Below are 24,781 nucleotides of genomic sequence, written 5' to 3'. Positions count from 1 at the left end.
GGCCCCCCCCCCCACTGCCTCCACTGGCCCCCGAGCCTGAGCCCTGGGCAGCACGTGTCCCCCCGCCCAGAGTGGGCAGGAGCCCCCTCATCCCCCGTGCCCAAAGGCTTCCGCCTCCACCCCACCCCAGAAGCTCCGCACCCCACTGGGGGCACTCGGATGCCCCCAGAGCCCCGAGGAGGTGGCAGGAACCTCACCCCGAGGGAAAGGCCCCTCCCTCAGCCCCTCGCACAGTCACCGTCTACACCCCAGAAGTGGGTGCTACACGCTCCTCTCTTGAGCACCCGCCATCCCGCCTAGCACACCCCGAGACCGGGCTGGGAATACGTTCCTGCGCTCCCCCCACCTCGGTCGCTTCCTCCAGCAGGCTCGGCCAGGCTCCCAGCTGCCCCTGCGCTTCTGAGCCTGCTGGAAGCCGCCGGATCCCCCTGCCCACTCTCGGGAACCCAGACCCGAGGCCTGGGCTCAGGGACGTTCGTTCAGAGTGCCCACATGGGCCCCGATCAGCCCACGAGCCCGAGGGCCAGGGGAGGCTCGGGAAGGCGGGTCCCCAGAGGGGGCTGCCTGGGGCAGGGGGTGGGGGGCCCACCGGAAGGGGTACCTGTCCCCAAGGCCACTGCCGCCACACACAGCCTTGCCCCCTCCCCTGGCAGCCCCCACCCCGCGCCACGGTCTTCCCCTGGCTGGGCCGGCCTGCGCAGGGTGGGCCCCCAGCACCCCCTCCCTCTGTGCCATGCGTGGCTCCTGTGCTGAGCCCCCCCCCGCACCCGTGTCCCCCACATTAACTGTGATTTTGTAAGAAGCGTGACTTGTTGGTTTAATAAATCTCTAGCGATTGGCATCACCGACTGGCTGCCGGCGTGTGTTTCTCAGGCCCGCCCGCTGGAGGGGACGGTCCCGCAGGCTCGCCTGTCCCCTCTGTGTTCTCTCTCCCAGCCTGGCGTGCTCGGGGGGCACACGGGGCTGGGGGGAGGGGAGTGCAGCCTCCTCCCCCCGCCCGTTCTTTCCTCTCGTCGGTGTGTTGGGGGCCGGGGGGCAGCGCTCCAGAAGGCCAGGTGTGTGCCCGGCTCCTGGACGGTGGTTCTGGCTTCGGTGGGGAGGGGGGTGGGTTTGGCGCCGGCGCCCTTCTCTCCCCTGCGCACCGCCTGTCCTGGGCCGGCCTTGGGGGGCTGCAGACACAGGAGTCGCCTCGGGTCTCTCTCCCCCTGGACTCAGCTCTGCGGGTGCTCAGGCCCGTGTTGGGTGCATCAGCCGGGGCGCAGGAAGCCACGGGGCCCTGAGCTCCGCCGAGTGGCCCAGGGCTCCTGCAGACCCGCCCTTGCTTGTCCAGGCACCTGCCCCTGACTGAACGTCCCCTCTCGGCTCCAGTCACCCCTGCAGTCCCCCTGCCCCACCTCTGTAGGCTCCGGCCCATGGGGGCAGCTCTGGGCTGTGGGGGGCAGCCCTGGGCCGTGGGGGGCAGCTATGGGCTATGGGGGCAGCTCTGGGCCGTGGGGGGCAGCTGTGGGCTATGGGGGCAGCTGTGGGCCATGAGGGGCAGCTCTGTGCCGTGGGGCAGCGGGGCGGGGGTCCTGCAGCAGACCCTCCAGCCCAGGGGCGGCCCTGAGCACCTGCTCCCTTGCACAGAGGCTCCCGGCTGCAGGGCCTCGGGCCCGGTGGGGATTCTGCAGGATGCTGAGATGAGACAGGCTGCGGGGGGCTGGCACGACCCTCCAGAGAGGGACGGGCCATTGGCATTCGCGCCCCTCCCTGAGAGCCCCTTGAGCTCATGGACGGTGCAGCCATGGGGGGTGGGCCGAGGGCTGGTGTGGGCGCTGACCTACAGCCCTGGCCTGTGTCTCCCAGGCAGTGGGTGCAGGGCTGGGGGACGGGGCAGAGGCCCCGGGGGTGAGTGAGCTGCGCCCACACCAGCCCCTACCCCTGTGGCCTCTCTCCTTCCCGGGTGGGCCTGAGTGGGCTGGGCACTGGGGTGCCACCCCCGAGCTGGACAGGGCCCTGTAGGGGGAGGAGCAGACTCCCACGCAGAGAGAGGGAGAGTTCCTGGGAGGTGGCACCCCAGGGCCCGGGCCTGGCCCCCGTGCCAACAGCCCTGGCCAAGGAGAGAGGCCGGCGCCCCAGAGCTCTGCTTTCTCTGTGGCGCCCACGATGCTCACGGTGGTCCAGATGCCGCCTGTGGAGGGCGCAGTTCCCCCTCGGACTCCCTCAGGAGCCCTGCATGACCCCCTCCCACCACAGGGGGGCGTCAGAGCCTCCCGTCCACCACAGCCACAGAGGGGCCAGGACAGGAGGGCTGCATGGGCAGGGCACAACCCACTCTCTGGCACGTCCAGGACATGCACGTGGCCACCCCTAAATATGCACGCACATATGCGCACACATCCAGGCATTTACACATGCCCATGCTCATACACCGACATGCATGTGTGAACACACAGATTCAGGCCTACACGCATGCACAGCATATATATACACACACCCATTTTCACACACACAGACAATGCCCATGTTGATACACACAAGCTTATGCCCACCCATACATGCATGTACAAGCTTATGCCCATACACACACATAAAGGTCATGCAAACACATCCCATCGTTCATTGATTTGCTCGAGTGGGCACCAGTCACATCTCCAATGTGAGACTTGTTGTTACTGTTTTTGGCATATCGAATACGCCACGGAGAGCTTGCCAGGCTCTGCCGTGTGGGATGCAAACACATACATGCACATAAAGTTCATGCACATACATGCACATATAAGTATGTATAACAAGCTTGTGCACACACAAGCACACATACAAGCATATGCACACCTAAGTATAGACCCGCGCATACATGAACATGCAGACACGTAAGCAGGGACTCACATACATGATCATGCAAGCACACACGTGAACATGCAAACACATGAGCACGGGCTCAGGCCCACACAATCATGAACACATATATAAGTATATGCCCACACTTACATGAACTACATGCACATACGTGTATAAGCACATGCCCATACACACGTGAGTAACACACAAAGACACACACATGTACGCACACGATCGCACCCACATGCTCACACGGCAGCCTCCCGGGGACTCTTCGGGGGAGCCAGGCTTGGTTCCCTCCAGCCTTCATTCAGCGTCACTGTGTCCTCCCGTCTGTGCGAGGGCCCCACGCGGAGCCGCTCAGGAGCCCCGCCCGCTCTCTCGGCCCTAACTCTCTTCTCTTTCCCTGTCTCTGTGTCTGTCCCTCCTGCTGTCTGTCCTGCTCTCTCCTCCTGCCGGGGCCTGCAGAACCGCATGCACGAGTCCCTCATGCTCTTCGACTCCATCTGTAACAACAAGTTCTTCATCGATACCTCCATCATCCTCTTCCTCAACAAGAAAGATCTCTTTGGGGAGAAGATCAAGAAGTCTCCTTTGACCATCTGCTTTCCCGAGTACACAGGTGGGTGTGGCCCCGCGCAGGGTCTGGGGCACTGCAGGCAACCCCGGCCAGGACAGGGAGCAGGAAGGGGAGTGTCCTCCCCCAAGTGACAGGCAGGACCCCAGGGACAGGACCGTGTCTGTCTGCCGGCACCTCCACTGGAGTTGGAGCAGAGCCGGCAGTGAGGCCCCAGCTGGCGGCCGGCCCAGCCCTGCTCTCCCCACTGCCCCCTGCCCGCTCTGCCCCTGCCAGAGGTGCCCCTGGCTGCACCTGTCCGTCACGCCCACCTCAGCCCTGTCAAACTGTCTCCTGCAAGCTGCCCCACTGCCTTTCACCCTTTCGGCTTGTGCGGGGACGAGGTGGCCGTTCCTGGGGACGGTCCGGAACTGGCGTCCGGAGCCCAGGGAGGGTGGTGGGTGCTGAGGGGCTCCCGGGCACTGTCCCACAGAGGGCATGGGCGTCACAGCTCAGCGCAGCCCCCCGCAGGGAGACGGGCTGGGCTCCACAGGACCCCGGAAGCAAGAGCCTCTGAGCGGCAGCTCCTCGGGCTGTGGAGGGCCCTTCACTCGTCGCCCCCCAGCCTGCGAGGGTTCCGCTCAGTGCGGGGGCTGTGGAGGAGGCTGGCAGGTGGGGTTGAAGCAGTCTGGGGGGCCAGGACCACCTACAACTCGGGGCCCCTCACTCCGTTCCCTGTACCCCGTTTTCCGTGCAGGCACCCTCGAAGGCCTTGTCTGCCAGCTCTGCGGGCCGTGGCTGTTGGAGGGAATGTCGGCCAGGGGTCCGGGCCGGGGACGGCCCAGCAGAGGTGCCCTCTGCAGACTGGGGGGCATGCAGGTGGGCCCGGGCTGCCCCAGGCTGAGGGCACCTGCTTAAGGGCAACACCCGCACCCCCCACATAACCCCCACCACACACAACGAAGTCTCTGCTGGCCTCTCCTGCCTGCTCAGAGCTGCACCACGGGGGTGCTGGAGCGATAGCACAGCAGGCAGGGTGTTTGCCTTGCACGCAGCTGACCTGGGTTCTATCCCCAGCATCCCGTAGGATCCCCCGAGCACCACCGGGATTAATTCCTGAGTGCAGAGCCAGGAGTAACCCCTGTGCATCGCCGGGTGTGATCAAAAAGCAAAAATAAAATAAAGCTGCATGGGGCTGCCGAAGGGGTGGCCGGTGTCCACTCAGGCCGTGCCACCATCGGGCAGAGTGATCCTAAGGCCCTGCCCTTACCCCTGGGACCCGGTTTGAGCTGAGACACCACCCAAACAGAGGCAATAGGCCACAGTTGCCCTGGAGAGCCAAGGTGTGTGAGGACAGAGAAAGGGCACGGAGCGGGTCGGGGGGTCGCTCGACTGGGGAAGGACAGCAGGACATGGCGCCCTCTGGGTGCCCCTCTGTCCCCTGGTCTGGCCGGTCACCCTGTCGCCTGTACCAGCTTCAGACTGCCCGCTCGGGGCGCCTCTGCTCATGATGCCCGGCCCATTTTGGGGATTGAGGAAGCCTTGACTGCCCCCCCGCCCCATCACTGCAGAGCTGGCCGGACCCTCGCAGCAAGGAGCTTCCGTTGCCCTGGAAGAGTGTGGGGCACCTCGTCCCTGCCTCAGCGGGTCCCTGTCCCCTCTCTGGGGCTTCAGTGGAAGCGGTGGCCTGGAGAACTGTCCTGCTGCATAACCTAGATGCCCCCACAGCCCCTGGGCAGCCCCGGGACAGCCAGAGAACAGAGGAGTGAGGGGGCCCAGTTGGCACTGCACAGCCTGCGCGCCCTCGTCAGCCTCGCACACAGGGATCCCAGCGCCTTCTTGGCCTGGCCTCTCCTCTGGGCCCAGGAGGTTCCAGCAGCCCCTGGCCGGGGCCCGCTGCCTCTTCCGTGGAAGCCTCTAGTGTGGTAGAGCTCATCTCCCGCGTGCTGGTCCCCAGCCGGCCTGCAGGGGGCGCCTCCCCTGGGCTGGACCTCTCCTTGTTTGATGGGGAAGCAGCAAGGCTAGCTTAGACTGAGCTGTGGATGGTGCAGCCTCCAAGGTGCTTGAGCGGCCTGTAAGGGGAAATCGGGGGATTTCATCTCCAGGCTCCCCGGTGGAACCAGTCTGAGACCTTAGGATGCGGGGCACTGGGAGCAAACCCAGCGGGGGCCACGCGGTCCCGGAGATGGCACCTGGGGCGTTGGGCGCGTGAACCACGCACTCTGCTCCTCTGCCTCGTCTCCCCAGCCCCTCGCCTGACATGGCTTTTAACTCGGAAGCTGACCACAGCTTGGGGGAGGGGTGCCCAGCTGTCGCTTCCTCTGGGGCACCCAGTGTCCTGCCCCTCTGCCACGCCCCCCACCCCCACAGCACCCCCTTCTCACCAGGGCCCCCTGTTCTTGTGTCTCTCTGTACAGGTCCCAACACCTATGAAGATGCAGCCGCCTACATCCAAGCACAATTCGAAAGCAAAAACCGCTCACCCAACAAAGAAATCTATTGTCACATGACTTGTGCCACAGACACGAATAATATCCAGGTGGTATTCGACGCCGTCACCGACATCATCATTGCCAACAACCTCCGGGGCTGTGGCTTATACTGACCTCTTGTCTGGTTAGCAACCCTCGTGGGTAATGGTTCCAGCACTCACAGAAAAGCTTGCACACACACACACACACACACACACACACACACACACACACGCCACTAACAAATGCAAGTTGGTAAATAACAAAATCTTATCTATATACAAATATATATTAAAAAAATTCTTTTTAGTTTGTACTAGAAAGAGCTTCGGACAGAACTGACCACCATCCCATAAACCCTCCCTGTGTTCCCACCGTGAGTGCGTGCATGCACGCACATATGCACGCACGCATGCACACACGGTGATGGGACCCCCCATCCCTTTTAAGAACAGCCACGTGATTCTACGCTGAGACCCGTTTGGCGAGCAGGTGGGGGAGGGCGGAGAAAGGCCGGCGCCGTCCCCACTTCCTCTCCTTCCCCCGCCGAGACTGTGCGTTCAGTTCTGTCCTGCTCTGGTGAAAATCCCCCAGCCCCTGTCAGAAGTGGCCAACGCCCTCCACGTCTCCCCGTCCGAGCCCCTCACCGCCACAGAATAATCAGGACTCTTCTCTTTGGGGTGGCGGTTGGTTGTTCAAGAATTTAGAAGAATCGTTGTTCTCACCAATCCACTGTCTCCTGAGTTTTCTTTATTCATGTTTAACGAGGCAAGAGCCAGAAAAAGGAGCAGACTCCATCTGCTTTCCTAGAGCAGCTGGGGGTGGGGTGGGGAAGAGGCGGGGAGGCATACCCCAGGGCCCAGACTCACTGGCAGGGTCCAAGGGGCCCCCAGGAGGCGTGTGGCGAAGACAGGCAGGGCACCACCAGGTTAGGGTCCCTTAGGGTAACGCCTCCACGGCTGGGGCCCCCGACAGCCCCCGGGTTCCTAATCCCATCCTGCCTTCACCCCAGTAGCACCGGAAGCTGTGGCAGGGATTCGGGGTTGGTTTGAGAAGGGAAGGACGTGGTCAGACGGGACCCCCTGTCTCTCTCTCCAGGCTGCCTTCAGGCCTGTGCTGTGCTCGCATGACCTTTAGCCTCTGTAAAGACACAGCCTTTCTGTACTGGGCCCGTCTATCTCACGACCCCCGAGGGACTGGAGGCTGTGTGTTTCTGTAGAATGCTGTAGAATCCGGTTTTAGTTGAGTCTTTACATTTAGAATTTGAAAGGGGAATAATAATAAAAAAAAAAGCCCACATTTATCACATGCTTTGTAGCTTTAAAAAAGAGAGAGGAAGGAAAACTCACCCTTTCATCCATATTTCCTTTTGGGGGGAAAACTAAAGAAACACATCTGCCCGCCCGGTACCTCGCAGCAGTATGCCCAGGCTGCTTCCAGAAGCCTCTGGCTGCCAGTGCCCCGCCCCCCTGCCCCCCCCACCCCCCGCCGTGCCGCCACCTCGCCCCCCACCTGCACCCCATACTCGGCCCCACGCCATTCCACACCTCACTCCAGGTTTGTATAGAAAAAGCACAGCTCTGGCCAGTAGCTGCCAAAAAAGAAGCCCCCCATCGTGTGTATAGAGCCCAGTAGGAACCACCGTCCTGTCCAGCCCCCGTCCCCGGCGCCCTGCTCATCTTCCTCCAGTAGCTTCCGGTTGGGTTTTTCCGCTCGCGAACGCGAACGCGGCGTCGCCCCCGACTCTGGGGACGGGGCTTGGACCTCTGCCCCGGGGCCCCTGCCCCCCCCTCTCTGGACGGGTACTCCGCGTGCCCCTCCACCTCCTCCCTTGTTCCAGTGATCTGTGTTCGATCTCTCTCATGTGGGGATGTGTGTGCTGCAGATGACAAAGAACCCTTTTAGATAACCACAGGATGGGGAGGGGAGGGAGCCACGACACTTGGGAAGAGGTTGGGATGTCGGTGTTTCCAGGAAAGCGTTTCCATGATCGGTCCTGTGTCATTTCTACTTTGACTCGTCTCCAGACCTCGTCACGGCTTCACGTTTCAGACTTACTATACGCTGGAGAAGGCCAGTCACAGCCATTTCTCAGATTAAAGAGGAGGCCAAAAAAAAAAAATACAAAACACACAAAAAATTGAAAATACAGGAAAAAAAAAAACTTGAAAAAAAAAAATCCCACGGGTCTTTCTAAGCCTTTCTATTCCCAATCGGTGAGGTTTCTGTGATACTTACACACTGCCAGTCTACTTCTCTGACTAATGGAAATTCATGTGTAGCTCAATAAAGAGAATGTTTGTCTGTATTCCTGAGTCTCTCACCCTCTGGCTTCCTCTAGACCGTGGAGGTTGGTGGGCTTCACGCGACAGGAGAGGGAAGGAGGGACGCCGGGAGGCCAGTGGGCCGGGGTGTATGCAGTAGGCACCCCGCCAACACCTCCATACTAACCCCGGTGCCGTCGCCAAGGGAACGGCATCTAGGAACAAGAAGGGGGCCCTTTCCTGCTGGCAGGTTCCTGCTAGCCGTTTTCCAGCTCCTCACAGCTGCTTTTATTGGTTGTTGTTGGGGTGGGAGCATGTGTGTGTGTGTGTGTGTGTGTGTGTGTGTGTGTCCACTAGCAGTTATGCTCAGGGGTCACTCCAGGGGTCACTCCAGGCAGGGATCGGGAGAAGGGTGCCAGGGATCAAACCCGAGTCCATTGCCTACAGGGCAAGTGCCCTGCCCACTGTACTATCACTCCAGGCCCCTCCCCGCCTCAAGCTACCTTTTTTTTTTTTTTTTGCTTTTTGGGTCACACCCGGCAATGCACAGGGGTTACTCCTGGCTCTGCACTCAGGAATTACTCCTGGCGATACTCAGGGGACCATATGGGACGCTGAGAATCGAACCCGGGTTGGCCGCATGCAACGCCCTACCCGCTGTGCTATCGCTCCAGCCCCCTCAAGCTGCTTTTTTTTTTTCTTTTTGGGTCACACCTGGCGATGCACAGGGGTTACTCCTGGCTCTGCACTCAGGAATTACCCCTGGTTGTGCTCAGGGGACCATATGGGATGCTGGGATTTGAACCCGGGGCGGCCTCGTGCAAAGGCAAACGCCCTACCCGCTATGCTATCTCTACAGCCCCCAATTTTTTTTTTCTTTTTGGGTCACACCCAGCGATGCTCAGGGGTCACTCCTGGCTCTGCACTCAGGAATTACCCCTGGTCGTGCTCAGGGGACCATATGGGATGCTGGGATTTGAACCCGGGGCGGCCTCGTGCAAAGGCAAACGCCCTACCCGCTATGCTATCTCTACAGCCCCCAATTTTTTTTTTTCTTTTTGGGTCACACCCAGCGATGCTCAGGGGTCACTCCTGGCTCTGCACTCAGGAATTACCCCTGGTCGTGCTCAGGGGACCATATGGGATGCTGGGAATCGAACCCGGGTCGGCCGTGTGCAAGGCAAACGCCCTACCTGCTGTACTATCGCTCCAGCCCCCTCAAGCTGCTTTTGAGGGTCCAGTGGAATTAAGGAGAAGCAGGGCACCTGGCACAAGGTGGTCATTCCAAATCTACTGCTCCAGGCCCTTGTATCTTCTGCAGCCCGTGGCTCCACAGCTGTGGGAGAATTGGGTCTCGACATTGAGACCAATGGCCTGGGCCCCCGGGCTCCCGGGGGCCACACCTGCTTACGGTGGAAAGCTTTCCACCCCCCTGGCAGCACCTGGGAGCCAGAAACCCCCCTGCAGGCCAGAGTCGTAGTCACAGAGCGCCCCGCAGCCTGGCACAGCCAGTGTGCCCCAAGCCCGGGCCTTCGTCCCGCCCTTCCTCTCCACCCAGCCCACCGTGGTCCTGGGGCCCGTGGATGGCTCATGAGCCAGGCAGGCGAGGGCCGCATCACAGCTCCTGCATAGGGTGTTCTCTGGAATCCTCTCCCTGTGCCAACCAATAGACTTGGCAGCCTGGAAAAGCCCCTCCCTGGCAATTCCCGTCTCTGAAATCTAGCGGGGGTCAAGAGGGAGGTCTTGGCAGCTGCAGAGGCTGTGGGGTGACAAGCAGCCCATCTTCGTCACAGAGAACCAGCGAGGCCGGGAACCCTTTCCCAGCCAGGATAAGGCAGCCGGCCAGCAGGGCCACGCCTTGCTACTAGTTCCCACACAACTTTCCCACCAGTTTCCCTGCCCCGGCGTGTTCCCTGTGAAGGAAACACTGCAGAGGGGAGATGGCTGTGCATGCCGAGCCCGGCTGGGGCCGACGGGGATGCAGGGCAAGGCTGAATGAAGGCCTGCGACTCGGCCTGCCTGTGGTGTCACTCAGATCCTCCCCGACGAGCCGATAGGCCAGGCCGCGTTTCTGGCTCTCAGATAAGAGTCAACGGGAGTTCTGCTGCCTGATCCCTCTTAAAATGGACATCAGGGAGTATTTTCGGAGAAAGGCTGCAAAGACCATCAGAATCAGGGGCGGGGCCTCTGACCCATTTCCGAAAGCTCTTCGAGAGACTCATGTGCATCGGTCTTAGAACCACTTCTGGGTGACAGAGTGCCCCCGCCACCCAACCCCCGGAGAAGGCAGGCAGGCAGAGGTTATTCCTTGACAAGCTCCTGCCAGCTGTGCCCACCTCAGCAAAGCCCCAGCTCCCTTTCTGTTCTCCCCTCCACTCCCAGTTCCAGGACCACAGCTGCTGGAGGCAGATTAAGAACATGTGGTCTCCGGGCTCTACTGGGAAATCAGGTCCAAAAGGGGCCACCTGGGCTCAACTTACAACATGTAAGTGAAACAAATGTGCTGGGGACCAAAGCTCTGGCTTAACAGTCTCAAGACTAGGGGAAGGTGGGACGGGGTAGGGGGAAGGGATTAAAAAAAAAAGTGATGGGCTGGAGAGATAGCACAGCGGGTAGGGCGTTTGCCTTGCACGCGGCCGACCCGGGTTCAAATCCCAGCATCCCATATGGTCCCCTGAGAACGGCCAGGGGTGATTCCTGAGTGCAGAGCCAGGAGTAACCCTTGTGCATCGCCAGGTGTGACCCAAAAAGCAAAAAAAAAAAAAAAAAAAAAAAAAAGTGAGAATCCAAGATGTCAAGAGAGCTGGGCCAGGGCTGAAGCAATAGCACAGCGGATAGGGCGTTCGAATCCAAGCGTCCCATATGGTCCCAAGAGCACCGCCAGGAATAATTCCTGAGTGCAAAACAAGGAGTGACCCCTGTGTATCGCCGGGTGTGGCCCAAAAAGAAAAAAGTGAAAAAAAGAAAGCTGGGCCCATAAGCCACAGCGCTCCCCCAGACTTGCGAGCTCACCAGACCAGCCCCTCTTTCCTCTCCCTTACAAAGGTGAAATCAGCAGCCTGCTTCGGCTCTGGGGCATAAGAGAGCATGAGGACATGTCTCTGACGTCGGCAAGGTCAGGGGACACTGGTCTGGTCTTCCATGCTGCCCTTAGCACCAGTCCCTGATTTCGCCCAAGAAGGGGCAGAAGTCAAGAGATTGTCATGTTCAGAATCCATAACTCCAAGCTCAGGCACAGGGCAGTGCAGGGAAGGACGCCCAGGCCGAGGCCGGGGAAGGCGTGGCTCACTGTCCCACTCCCCTAAAGGCCACTCTAAAATGAACTGGGATGGGGTCTCTCCGCCTCTCTGAAGCATGACAATCAGGGCATCCAGGTCATCTTTAATGTGTACAATGGGTGAAGAGTAGGGACAGGGAGACCCTCCAACCAAAATGGCCCACTCTGCCTCATGTGGGCAACCCAGGCAAGTGCCTCAGTGGACATACATGTGCACGCACATGCACACACATGCACACACACACACACACCACACACACACGCAGAGTTACGCACATGCACACACACACACACACCACACATACACACACGCAGAGTTTGCTTTTTATTATTGTCTCACAAAAAAAAAAAAACACAAAGCTATGCTTTCAGCAAAACAAAACAAAATCACAGAAATTTACTAACAGTATCTCTAGGTAAGGCTTTTGAAAGATTTATTGAAATAAATTACCTCATCCTAAATATTTACTCCACTTTTTTTTTCAATTAATTTCAACAATCTAAAAACTTGTGTTATGCAAAATACATTTAACTTTGCCAATAATTTTAGATAATACTGGTTCTTCCCAAAAGGACTATCATCAAACTATGCTTTCAAACTTTAAAAAAAAATTCAATAGGACATTAAAACCATGTAGCCTATGATTTGCATGTTTCAAATCCTTAAATGTGTGAAGAATTTGAAAAGGTTTGGGACTTGGTTCTGCTCCAAGGCAGGTACACAGCTTACCTTTCTATGTTTAATTAAACCAATAGGAATAAAGTCATGAAAATGATGGGCTCCAGGGAAGAAAGATACAAAAGGTATCTTTTATTTCATCAATTATGTCCTCCAAAAAGGTACTCTCCCATCTTGGAAGGCCCACATTTTCTCTAAGAACTAAACCTACAGCCTTTGGCATTGCCTAATTTATCTGACCAAGGAATTAAAACCATAAACCAAAGCTTGCTGCTTGACTCTTTAAGCACTGACTTTCCTTGTATCCAAAGGAGTGGAGGAGGCAATGAAATGCACAGAGGACAGACACACAGGGGACACTTGTGAGAGGCAGAAGCACCAGCGTTAACGGAAATAAAGCCAGCTTTGGATTGGGGGGGGGGCTCAGAAAATGAGTCCCTGATATGATAGGGCACAATAGTTCACCTCCTCACACACTACTCTCCCCTCCTCTGCTCCACATGTCCAAGCCATGTGCTCTTTTCCTGAGATGCCCTGCCAGCTCAGGGGTCCAGGAGCCTGAGAGTGTGAACGGGACATTCTCAAGGATTCCGGAGCAGAACAGCTGGAGCAGAACTGTGCAGTGGTGGGGCGCCAGGCTCCTGCCGTAAAGCTCTGCACTGCTTTCTGTGAATCCAGCTCCCACCTCCTTCCTACCAGATCAGGGCAAGAGCCCAGCATTTTTTTTTTTTTTTTTTTTTGCTTTTTGGGTCACACCCGGCGATGCACAGGGATTACTCCTGGCTCTTCACTCAGGAATTACTCCTCGGGATGCTCAGGGGACCATATGGGATGCTGGGATTCGAACCTGGGCCGGCCACGTGCAAGGCAAATGCCCTACCCGCTGTGCTATCGCTCCAGCCCCAAGAGCCCAGTATTTGCTGTGACTTTTGCACACAGTCATTCGGGGTCTGTGGTGACCCACTTCCTCTTGATTTTCCCCACCCCTAAGAAGTCCGGTCAATGCCAGAAGAGATCATGCCTAGAGTTAGGTGTGCAGTGTTTCTAAGGGAAGAGAAATGTCACATACAAAGTATTACAAAAGGATTGAATTTGTCAGCTGTCCCAGCGCGAGTGAGACCACATGCTTTATACAGCGTCTGCAGTCCAGCCCGCTCTTCCCACCGCAGGCAGGGGCACACAGGCCTCCGGGAAGGCCAGGCAGCGCTAGGAGGCCTGCTGCTTCTGAAGTCTCCGTTCAGCCGCAGCGGCCAGCATCCGGCGTCGCAGGGTCACGGGGTCGGAGGTCGTGCCTTCTGCAGGGCGCCGCAGACTCTCGGATGCTGAATCATCTTCAGAACTTTTATTCAAGAAGCGCCTACGACAACAATGCTTATGAGTGACGAGGAACAGGAGGTGTGCGTGTGTCTTGACAGCTTCGTTCCCATCCCCCAGGCCCATCCTCAGTAACTGCCTCCCTGAACAGAGGGTCTCTGCAGCAGGGACAGCTTCCTGCGACCCATCGTGACATCCCACCACACACAAGGCCCGACGAGATGGGCACCAATCCTACCCCCAAGATAGAAGACCGGCCCCTGTCCCAGGAGCTACAAGCTCACTCCTGCCACTGAGCTGCAAGGCAAAGTGGCCAAAGGGAGGACAAGGGAGCTGGACACAAAGGCAGCATCAACCTCTCTAGTTCCCCATTTCTTCATTGTTACATCTGTCAAATGGGTATAGCTGTAATGTTCAGAGTTTTGCAAAGTACAGATTATTAACAACATATGGGCGGAAAACATATAGGCATGCAGACAAGTGTAAGTGTGCTAGCCAGGTGTGTGTGTGTGTGTGTGTGTGTGTGTGTGTGTGCTATCCAGGTGAGTTTGTCTCTATGTGTCAGTAGGTTCCATCCAGGTGAGTGCGTGGGTGAGTGTATGTGTGTATAGGTGTCACTCAAGTGTTTGTGTGTGTTATTAAGGTGTGTGTGTCATCATGTGAGTATCAACCAGGTGAGTGTCCCCCAGGAGTGTGTGTCCCCCAGGTGTGTGTGTCCCCCAGGTGTGTGTGCCCTCCAGGTGCATGTGAGTGTGCTGCTGTCCAGGTGAATGTGGTAGATGCCCACAGGAGACCAGTGACCGTGTTACCAGCTGAACCGTCTGGTGCCTGGGGGTCTGAAATATAAGAGTCCAGGCGACCTGCAATGATCTCTCCACACTGGTGCCCATTTGCAAAGACACCCAGGGGCCTGCTCCACGCTAGGGGCACGGGCAGGGCAGGAACGTCACCTACTTCCGAGCTTGCTGCAGCAGGTCATCCTTCCGCTGGACTAGCATGCGCTGCCGCTCATCGGCGGACTTGGAGAAGCGGCCGCCTCGCGCCTCAAAGTCTTCCCCCTCGCTGGGCTCCACCTCTATCTCACTGAAGTCCGAGGCCTCCTCGAGCCGAGGGCTGAGATCCAGTGGCACACGCTCACTCTGGACACAGGGAAACAAGGCTGTGAGCACAGCGAATCCCCCCTGGGCCAGGGCCCCCCAAAGGGAGGCACAGTGCCAGGAAGGGTGCTCCAGGCACATGCATAATGGCAGCGGCAGGCACCTGGGGAGACCACAGAGGAGCACCGGGACTGGTGGGAACTCACATGCACTCTGAAGGCTGAGAAAAAGCCGGGCCTGTGTGTGCTGGCAGGAGAGAGATGGCCTTTGCCCACAGAGACAACTTGGTGGGGTGGGCATTACAACCCGCCAGTGGGAGGAAGCACACTCAGAGGGGTGGTGGTGGTGGTGGTGGTGGTGGTGGTGGTGGTGTGTGTGTGTGTGTGTGTGTGTGTTTGCACAAAGGAGCATAAAAGGGGTCACAGGGCCCATCCTACGGCCCCTCCTCCTGAAAAGACAGCAGTGAGTGGTGGAGGGAGTGGGAGAAGGCTACAGAACCTCAGCCTAACCCCGGCACCAGCCCCCTCAGCTGCCTCCAGGCCAACTGAACTTTCAAATCTAACCCAAAGCAGCAAACCCCCAAACTGAAAATGCAGGGCTGGAGATAGGACAGCGTAAGGCACGTGTATGCCTTCCACTGCGGCTAAGCCCAGCCTGATCCACAGTACCACACATGGTCTCCTGAGCAGGCCGGGGGTCACTCCTGAGCAAAGAGCCAGGAACAGACTCTGAGCACCACTGAATTCGACACAACTACCACCCCACCCACAACAAAACAACACTGGAAATGCAGAAGTGAACACTTCTTTGAAAGCAGGCAGGCACCATCCGACAAATACGGTATGATCTGGGTATGGGTACAGATGTGAAAAGTTGAACTCAGTCCCAGGAAGACAGGAAAACTGTTTCTTGTTTTCAGGGAAAAGCAGCCTCTGCACCTCATCAATGAGCGTCCTACCCACCTAGGGGGGAGGCGCACAGCTCAGCCCCCAGCCTGTGTGGGAAGTCTTGTATCGCAACACAGACACAAAGATAGGGTGGTCTGAGGGCATCTCCTCTGTTCCCAAGACAGTGCAGGCAAGTGCAGTGATGGTGTCAACAGGAGTAACAGAGAAGAGGGACAGGCAGCCTCTCCCCTGGAAACAGACACGGGGTGCTCTGCTGTGGGGTAGCTATTCCAAACAGAGCAGATCTGGTTCCTAACACAACCATCCCCTCTCCATCTCTAGGGGTCTGGTGTGACTTTCTGGTGGGGGGCAGACCGCATCTGACAGTGCTAAGGGGACTCTGCCAGGCTGAGGATCAGATGCAGTTCTCTAACGTGCGGAGCATGTGCTCAGTCCGTTGAGCTCTTTCTCGGACGCCAAGGGGTCCAGTTTTTATGAAATGCGTGGAAGGAACTGGCAGTGTCGAGGTGGCAAGTGAGGAGAGGGGAAACCTGATGGTCTCAGATCTGGGGAGCTGAGCCCAGTCACTCCCCACCTGGGTATGGAAGAGCCCGGCGCCAGGCTTACTCTGCCCTTCTTAGCTGTGTCATGCAGTTCTGATAATGCGGCTGCAGGCCACAGAGTTTGTCAATCTTTCACTCCGAGGTGGCCCCGAAAGCCTTCATTTCCCTGCTGGCGCTCAGCCTCTGGAACCCACACGGCAGGACTGGAGGCTGCTGCCAGGCGCATCTCCTCCCAAGCCCAGACACCATCCCCATGTGCAGCCTGTACCTGAGCAGATGTTTCTCCCTCCTCCAGGTCACCACTGGGCCTTTCCATGGGACTGTTGAGCGCAGGCCTAATGCTGTCCGGCCTCTGAAAGAGAAGCGCCCACACACAGTACAGAACCGTTCTGAAGCCAGGCCCAGAGCAGGGTTAAGCTGCAGCTGTGGGAGTTGGGGTGCCCCACAGGTTGCACCACCAAAGAAGTTAAGAAGCTACCAAGACTCAAGACAAGGAAAAGTTGCCAGAGTTACTATAGGCTCCACATTCACTTTCCCTTCCAGCAGGAGTAACGGCCAAACTATTACAGAAACAATACCAAAAGCGCAGGATACAGTGGCAACATTTGGAAGAAGCCACTCCTGAGGCGGCTCTGTCCATGCTGGGTCTTGTCTGGGGCCCATGGGGGGGCCTGGCCAGCAGTGGAGATTCCCGGGGCCCTGCCACTTGCTGCTGGGTGTCCAGTGTGTTTCAGGGCCCGCAGACCCACTACAGCTGCGTGCGGGATCAAGACCTCACTGAGGTGTTCCTCAGCGCTGCTGAGGGGGACCAGTTCTGCCCTGGCTCCTGAGGTACCTGTGGGACAAGCCCACGATGGAGATGGAAACATGTGCCTGGCCGAGGCTGCTTCTGCCCTCACAGGCCCACCAGCAGTCTGTGGTTCCTGGAACATGCCCCCGTTTAATTATCTGCACTCCCACGCCGCCTGCTGGGGAGACCCAGAGCCACCTGGCAGGTCAGACAGGTGAGGACTGGCGAGCGCATTCAGTACCTCAGCCAGCATCATTCCGTCTGCCAACAAGACAGAACAAACTCCGACTGGAGAGATTTCTATCTATATTCTGTGAGGGGATGGGCTTCCCAACTAGTGCTCCAGAGGCCTGGGGACCTCACCAGCAATATTCTCAGCATAAGAGAGCCAAGGGTCCCCAGACCACGCCAGCAGTGCTGAGGATGGAGGGGGCGCTGTAGGGCTAAACCCAGGGATACTTGTGGGACCTTGTGGTGCCAGAATTGAACCAGGGTCAGACACGTGCCAGGAACACGCCCTAACTGTTTTACTATTTCCTGGTCTCCAGTTATGCATGCTGAAGTCAAGTACTTTCTCGGTGATTCCCTGGTCATAAAGATGTTCCTTGGTTCTGCCAGAAAGCTTGTCTTTAAAAGGTTGACAGTCCTTGTATCCACAGAGAGGTTACTATGATGGACAAGGAAATTTGACCTTTTAAAACAATCAAAAATACAGCCTCATGGAGACATGAAATACTGCCAGTACAAAGTCACGCCAACGTGCAAAGCCAGCCAGGGACAGCCAGCACTGTCTCCTCCAGCTGGGCTTGGCAAACTCCAGCCTCCTGGTCAGTAGCTAAGTGCTAGGGCGTCACCCACAGCATCCAGGGCCATGCAGGGGCCACAACAGAGCCAAGGGCTGGCAAAGTTTGAAATGTCTCTTATCTGCCCTTCATGGAGAAAAGCTGCTGATCCTTCTCCGACAAAAACAGAGGCCCTGAGCTCTGGACTGGAAGGAGAGAACTGAATGGGAGTATTTCGCCGCAAAATCTCACCCAATGTGCTGGGTGCTTACCCTTGTTTTAATCTGAGCCTTAGTGAGTCTGTCTCTCAGGGTGTAATCTGGAAAGTTGGGGAATTCACAGGAAACCTCAAATAACAATAATCCCCAGTTGTTAACTAAAAAAGTTAAGCCAGTGATTCAATCTTTATGGAGTCAGAATCCAGCTGTCATGCTTAATACCCCAGTGTACCTGTGTAGGGAAAGGGACTTGGATTCGTCCCTCCAGAATATTGTCTGTCGTTATTTCCACAGAGCGTGTCAGTTGTAGGTCCTGCAGCACGAGGTGGTAGGGAACTTGGGGAAACATCTCTTGAATCTGATGAGCCTGTAGGAATACATGCCAGATGTCACACAAATGTCCATTTTCAGCACTGGGCAGTACTCACTGAAGCCTACAGTGGTCTCTGGTGACCTGACTTGAAAATACAAATAAGGAGTCAGCTCGACTCCACGGCCCTCATGACACTTCAGGCCTTTCGGCCATTTTCCAAGATGCCAAACAGAGACTCTGGGGGACACCATCAATTTCAAAATTTAAAAAGCACAGAAAATCCAGTTGGTTCCCAAGAAATGCTGAACTAGAATTCTAGGTTGTTGTTGTTGTTGTTTTAATTGGGGTCTTTTTGTTTTGCTTTTACTAAGCTACACCTGGCAATGATCAGGGAACAAGAAGCAGTGCTAGGGACTGATTCCAGGTAGTCTATACACAAAGCAAGCCTCCCTCAGCTCCCCGCCCCTGCTGTACTAGAGTCCCAAGATTTTAATTGTAAAGTTTAGAATAACTCACATATAAAAATGTACTTGGGGCTAGAGTGGTAGTACAGCAGGTAGAGCACTTTCCTTGCACACAGGCAACCCAGTTTCCATCCCTGGCACTAAATGAGGTCCCCTAAGCACCAACAGGAGTGATCCCTGAGCACAGAGCAGAGCCAGGCATAAGCCGGGTTAGGCTCCAAAACCCAAAGAGAAAAGGAAAACTGGTGAGAACAAGTGGCTGTGAGGAGCCAGGGTGGGTGAGGAAGTTACTCCACAAGGACAGAGAGAAACTCCGGAGGGCAGGGAGCAGAGCTGCTCCACGCCGCAACCATCATCGTGATGACATGACTGCACGTGCTGAAGGGGTGAGTCTCTGGCCTGTGAATCCCCTCTCCATGTGACAAAGGTTCTGAGGGGAGAGAGTTCCTGATGGAGTTCTAGAGCTGTGGTGCATGCTACCAAGGTCTCAGCACCCACCATCAGGGTTCTGCAATGCAGGCGCACAGCGGGGAGCAGAAACAGACCTCAGCACAGCCCTCCCCACACTTTCAGACAGGAAGCTCTGGATCCTTATTTGTTTTGTTTGAGGTGGCACCAAAACAGTGCTCATAGATCACTCCAGGCAGTGTTCAGGGAGCATAAGTGGTGCCAGGCTGGGCAAACGCTAGGCATGCGCCCTAACCACTGTACTACCTCTCAGCCCCCACACCTTCTTCTTTTTTTTGCTTTTTGGGTCACACCTGGCGATGCACAGGGGTTACTCCTGGCTCTGCACTCAGGAATCAGTCCTGGCGGTACTCAGGGGACCATATGGGATGCTGGGAATTGAACCCGGGTCGGCCGCGTGCAAGGCAAACGCCCTACCTGCTGTGCTATTGCTCCAGCCCCCCACCCCACACACCTTCTTTTTAAAGCTGTATCTCAAACTGACATGTCTGTGTATTTCCCCTCCTCCTAATAAAGTGAACACCTCCTGGGGGGGCCTGGGAGACAGATCAATGGGCTGAGCACATGAATGCAGGATTTGATCTTCAGTACCACATGGTCCTTGAGCACTGCCAGGGGTACAACAGGACGGAGCCTCAGTCAGTGGACCCCAAGAACCTCCAGGTGTGTCCCCAAAACAAAACCAAAGATAAGAGAATGCCTCCCTACTCTGGCTTCCCGCCCCCACCTCCATCTCCCTCTAACTTTCAGAGAACTGAAAGGTCTCTGCTCTTTCCTGTTTGTGCTGTACTGTTGCGTTCTCCCCACCACGATGTCTATTCTCACAGAAGCCTGTCAGAATCCCTAGCTAAAAACACCTAAGGGACTCAAAGAACTGAGAGCAGGGTCTCAAAAACTTTGTTTTGTTTTCTGTCAGCTATTAATAGCAGCATGATTTACAATAGGCGAAACATGGGAGCAGCTGAACTGTCCATCAAACAGACGAGGGAGACGTGATATATGCACACAGTGAAACATTCAGCCTTAAACAGAAAAGAGATTCTGACACAGATTACAGCATGGTTGGACCCTGAAGACTTGATGCTAAGTGAAAGAAGCCAGTCATGAAAAGACACTGTATGATTCTGCTCTATGAGCTACTCGAAATAGTCAAAATTATGGAGAAATAAGGAAGAATGGTGTTGCTCAGGGATGAGGGGTTACAGTCTCAGTTGTGCATGATGGTGATGGTACACAGTAGGGACCGAATATCAACCAGTACACTGAATGGCAGTTCTGATGAGAACTGTATATGTATATGCATTTTACATATACATTTAACTGTAAATGTATATGCATTTTACACAATAAAAAAATCAGAAAGAAAGAGGTCAATGGAAAAAGAGCAAGAGTACATCCCAGCCCCAGTATTTGCTTACATGTGCATGTAAATATTTGGAGGATGATACTCAGAATAAATGCTACTCAGAAACTCAAACTCTGGCCATTATGGGGCAGGTGGGCACCTGCGTGGATAAAGGGAAGAATGGGAGGCTTCAATGGACAGTCTTCTGCGAGTCTGGAAACGTGGAGACAAAAGACCTCTTCAAAACTCTTAAAATAAAAGGATTGGGGCTGGAGAGATAGCACAGCGGGTAGGGCGTTTGCCTTGCACGCAGCCAACCTGAGTTCGAATCCCAGCACCCCATATGGTCCCCTGAACACTGCCAGGAGTAATTCTTGAGTGCAGAGGCAGGAGTAACCCCAGAGCATCGCCGGGTGTGACCCAAAAAGCAAATAAAAAATAATAATAAAAGAAAATAAAAGAAAAGAATTTACCAAAACAAAAACACAAGCTGGAATACAGTGGGTAGGGTGCTTCCCTGGTTCTATCCCTGACACCACATACACATATGGTCCCCGGAGCCCTGGCTAGAGTCATCCCTGAGTAGAGGGCCAAGAGTAAACCCCTTCAGCACAGCTAGGTGTGGCCGGAAATCCAACAAACGCTGCCCTACCACACGCAGATTCCATGTACCTTCCAAACACCTCGGCATCTGTTCCCTGTACACCCTGATACCAGGTACTCTGTTTCTTTCGCTCCCACTCACTTTCCGGTGGGCTCTAGTCTAGTACCGGCCCCACAGGCCATGGAAGTGACTGCTCTTCTCCAGCCAGTCAAGCACACCCACTGTGCCAAACACAAATGGCACTGGTCTGTCCTCCCCTGCCAAGGACTATCACAGGCCTGACTTGCCGCCGTGTCCTCCCCACCCCCACCCTGCCCTCCTGGCTGCTTCTCACTCAGCTGTGGCCCTGGCTCCTCCCTCGCTGCCAGACTTGAGCCCCTTCTCCCTGGAAGTACATGTTCTCCTGGAAAAGATCTAAACATCTCCAACTAGAGCATGTGGCCTGATCCCTTCTCTGAGGTGCTGAACTGCCTCATGGCATCTCTATTTGGATGTCTCAGACACCCCAACTTTCCCGAGCCCGGTCTTTAATTCGGCTTGTCCCTGAGTCATGCCCATCTCAGTACATGGTGTAGCACCTGCACGGCTACAGTTTCCAGCCCTTCGTTTCCCTTACCCTACCACCTCCAGGTCCAAATCAAAGCCTCGTCCAGCCCTGTCAGTTTACCATCCTGAAGCATCTCAATTCTGCAGCAGCCTCTGTGTTTCCTCGCTACCCTGTCACCCACACCCTGCTCCAAGCACCAGCTTCTTTTGCCTGAAGTTGCCATCAGCCTCTTAGCTGGTGCTCCCATTCCTGTCCCTCGAGAACCCACGCTCACCAACGCAAATCATTCTCTTTTCAATGTCTGTGAGTCCCTGGGGGAAATCCTTCACTGGCCTTCTAAGACATTATTAAAATCAAAACTGGATAGACCCTTACATGGTCCGGTTCTACTATCTCAGTTTTTGCCGCAGTCTAGGTCCTGGACTTGCCAGGCTCCAGTCATGCTTGTTTCCAGGGCCTTCTCACCTTGTGGCCTTGGTCCCTCCTCTTTCCACTGTGGCTTTCCCCTGCCCTCCGCCTTCAGGTCTCGGCTGAACCACTCCATCCTGGGAGAGCACTGCTCTGAGGGCCCCCTTGGCCCCTCCCACACCACCTGCTGCCCTGCCTCCTCACAACACATGTTACCGGCAGCAATAACCTGATCTGTGTGGCTAGGATTAGCCTCCCAATTAGAACTCACTTCCTGCGAGCAGGACTCATGTCTACCCTTTCCATTTGGCAGGGATATGTCATTTGTTTACACTGTGCAGTGAACAGTCTGAATACATATACCGAGAAAAATTAATGAACCAGCAACTTCCTAAAGCACTGGCCAGGCTTACCCACCCACTCTGGTGGCAGCCCTATCCAAGCAGAATGAAGATAGCCTGCATCACGACCAAATATCAATCATAGTGAAACATGTTTCAGCAACACTATGAAATAAAAATACATACCAGCTGACAAAGCTTTAGAAAAACCAGGGCCAGGGAAGCAGCTTAGGGTACATTAGAGCATTAGCCTTACATATGTAAGGCCCCTGGATTCAATCCCCAGACATCACAAAACAAAAAGGAACAACACACACAAAAAATCTTGAAGTATGTGAACACTATCCTTAAACCAATAGCAAGAGGGCTGGAATGGTAGCACAGCGGGTAGGATGTTTGCCTTGCACGCAGCCAACCTGGGTTCAATTCCCAGCATCCCATATGGTCCCCTGAGCACCGCCAGGAGTAATTCCTGAGTTCAGAGCCAGGAGTAACCCCTATGCATCGCCAGGTGTGACCCCCCCCAAAAAAAAAACCAACAGCAATGTCTCAGTATCACAAGATATATATACCCATATACACAGACTAGTGTATGTATATGTGTATATGCATGCATATATGATACTTATTTGAGGGAGGAAGAGGCTGGAGTTAAAAAAAAAATTAGGAGACCTAGTACGATTCCCCCACCCTATCCTCCCAACTTTTGGGCAATACTCCAGGAGGTCTAGGGTCTGCGAATAGGGTGGGGTGGGGTGGGGAAGGGGGTCACTTTTCTTCTGGCAGAGCCAGGAATCAAACCCAGAGTCTCACACATGCAAGGCAAGTTCTACCAGTGAGCCACAGTTCCAATCTCTGATAACATCAAATTATAAAGAAAAAACAGTATCATTTACTTGCCAATAATTCCCTAAATATTTTTACTTAAATCACAGAAAGTCCCAAGAAGAATAGGAAAGTGGGTTTCCAGTCCAATTTCAAACTTTAAGGCATGAGAATGTAAGTGGTCCCAGAGAACACAGAAGGTTCCTGAGAGGTATGCACTGAGCCAGAGCAGAGTGAGACAGACGAAGCCAGATGCTCTGTCCTCCTTCCAGACTCCCACCCTCCTAATTAGACGTAACGCATCCAAACCATTAGCAATTCTTACCATGGCGTTAAGCTGGGAGTTGCTAGCCTGTGTTATGCCCAGAATGTTGGTGGTGTGCATCACTTCCACTGAAAAACTCGGCAGCCAACTGGCAATCCGGGAGCCTAGCGAAAAGGAAAATGAGCAGAGGTTTCAGACACCTGACGGACTCTCCCAGGTCCTCCGTTCCAACGGGTATTCACTGCCTTACTTTATGCCAGGCCTGTGCCATGAGTCTCACACAGATTTGCTCATTATGATTCACCAAACCCAATGTGGAACCATCTATTATTCTCGTTCTATTCTGCTCAGACATTAGATTCTAGCTCTGTTGATGTCAGGACTGGAGGAGAGTCAGGTTCTAGAATGTCACCATGAGGCTCTCCTGCTCTCCAGTGGCCTTAGAGTCACATGCCCTCAACCCATTCTCCGCCTAGACAAAGGTCCTCCAGGCTCTAGATCTGCTATGCCCTACGAAGTGCTCCTTTCACACTGCACACACTGCTACTCATTGAGAGACATTATTTTCACAATCAATTATATCAAGTGTTTTCTACTCAATAATCTGGTTTAAGGGTTTCAATTTTCTGATTCAAAATTCTTTTCAAGAGTTCCACAAAACAGGCCTGTGGAATGTGGAATTCTGGCAATAAGAAGTCTGCTGCTTCAGTTATTTACCTAAGAAAGGAGGACCATGTATGGTTGCAAAACAGCTCAATATCAGAGGCATTTTTTCCCCTTACACAAAGCTGGGGCATGGACTATAAAAACAAGTATATGGCAATTCAAACTCTTGCCAAATAAAATGTGCTAAAAAAAATCCTAGATACTTATTTTGTGCACTTATTAGCGAGAAATATAGTTGGCTATCTTTTGACTGAGTTTTAGTAATTAACAAAAGCGTAGTAATTGACTGATTTAACAACTGAACACCTGACTCCATTCCCATGGTCCCGTCTGGCGGGGGTTTCACCAACATGCCCCCACCCCCTTGAACCTCCGCCCTCAGAAACTCAAATCCAATCTATGAAGAGTTCTAACAAAATCCCAGAATACCCATTTACAGTAAGAAAAATAAACTGAGCTGCTGGAAATCAATAACAGTCCGACATGAGAGAACCAAGGCAGGCAGTTCAACATGCTCCCAACACAGTGCCAACACACGGCTTGAAACTTGACGGGTGGTTTTTATTACAGCCCTTTCAATACCGCTGGCAGGCAGAACAGCCCCATTTCATGAACAAAGAAACAGGGCACAGTTCTGACTCTGCTTTGGTTTTCACTAGAAAGGCCCCTCAGTGACCCTCGTCATTACACCAATGTGATGTCATTAGCAACCAGGAATCATTCAACTGCTGAGGAGCGCGATTTTTGAAGGCAGCTGACTCCGTCTTATTCTGCCTCCACCGTCAGCCCCCACCCTGACCATTCACAGGATTCAGCC

The 24,781-nt window shown here is 55.0% G+C and overlaps 2 protein-coding genes across 3 annotated transcripts in view; one reads left to right on the top strand and one right to left on the bottom strand.

Annotated features, from left to right (window-relative positions):
* Positions 1-8,155, top strand: part of GNAO1 (G protein subunit alpha o1) — a 148,367-nt gene extending 140,212 nt beyond the window's left edge. Inside the window, exons 7-8 of one of the 2 annotated variants that reach the window (XM_004600660.2) lie at positions 3,289-3,442; positions 5,794-8,155. In XM_004600660.2, the coding sequence (XP_004600717.1) occupies positions 3,289-3,442; positions 5,794-5,981 (342 nt within the window). In that variant the 3' untranslated portion in view covers positions 5,982-8,155. The remainder of the gene's footprint in view (positions 1-3,288; positions 3,443-5,793) is intronic. The other variant, XM_004600661.2, reaches the window with a different exon arrangement.
* Positions 8,156-11,799: 3,644 nt separating this feature from the next.
* The window catches only part of AMFR (autocrine motility factor receptor), a 36,531-nt gene continuing 23,549 nt past the window's right edge, over positions 11,800-24,781 (bottom strand). The window contains exons 10-14 of the mRNA XM_055145772.1: positions 23,359-23,462; positions 17,951-18,085; positions 16,197-16,280; positions 14,336-14,520; positions 11,800-13,424 (exon numbers count right to left, since the gene is read on the bottom strand). Of these exons, the coding sequence (XP_055001747.1) occupies positions 13,274-13,424; positions 14,336-14,520; positions 16,197-16,280; positions 17,951-18,085; positions 23,359-23,462 (659 nt within the window). The 3' untranslated portion in view covers positions 11,800-13,273. The remainder of the gene's footprint in view (positions 13,425-14,335; positions 14,521-16,196; positions 16,281-17,950; positions 18,086-23,358; positions 23,463-24,781) is intronic.

The sequence above is a fragment of the Sorex araneus genome, chromosome 8 (genome assembly GCF_027595985.1).
Source record: "Sorex araneus isolate mSorAra2 chromosome 8, mSorAra2.pri, whole genome shotgun sequence".
Lineage (NCBI taxonomy): Eukaryota > Metazoa > Chordata > Mammalia > Eulipotyphla > Soricidae > Sorex > Sorex araneus.
This window is presented reverse-complemented; position numbering and strand designations above follow the sequence as displayed.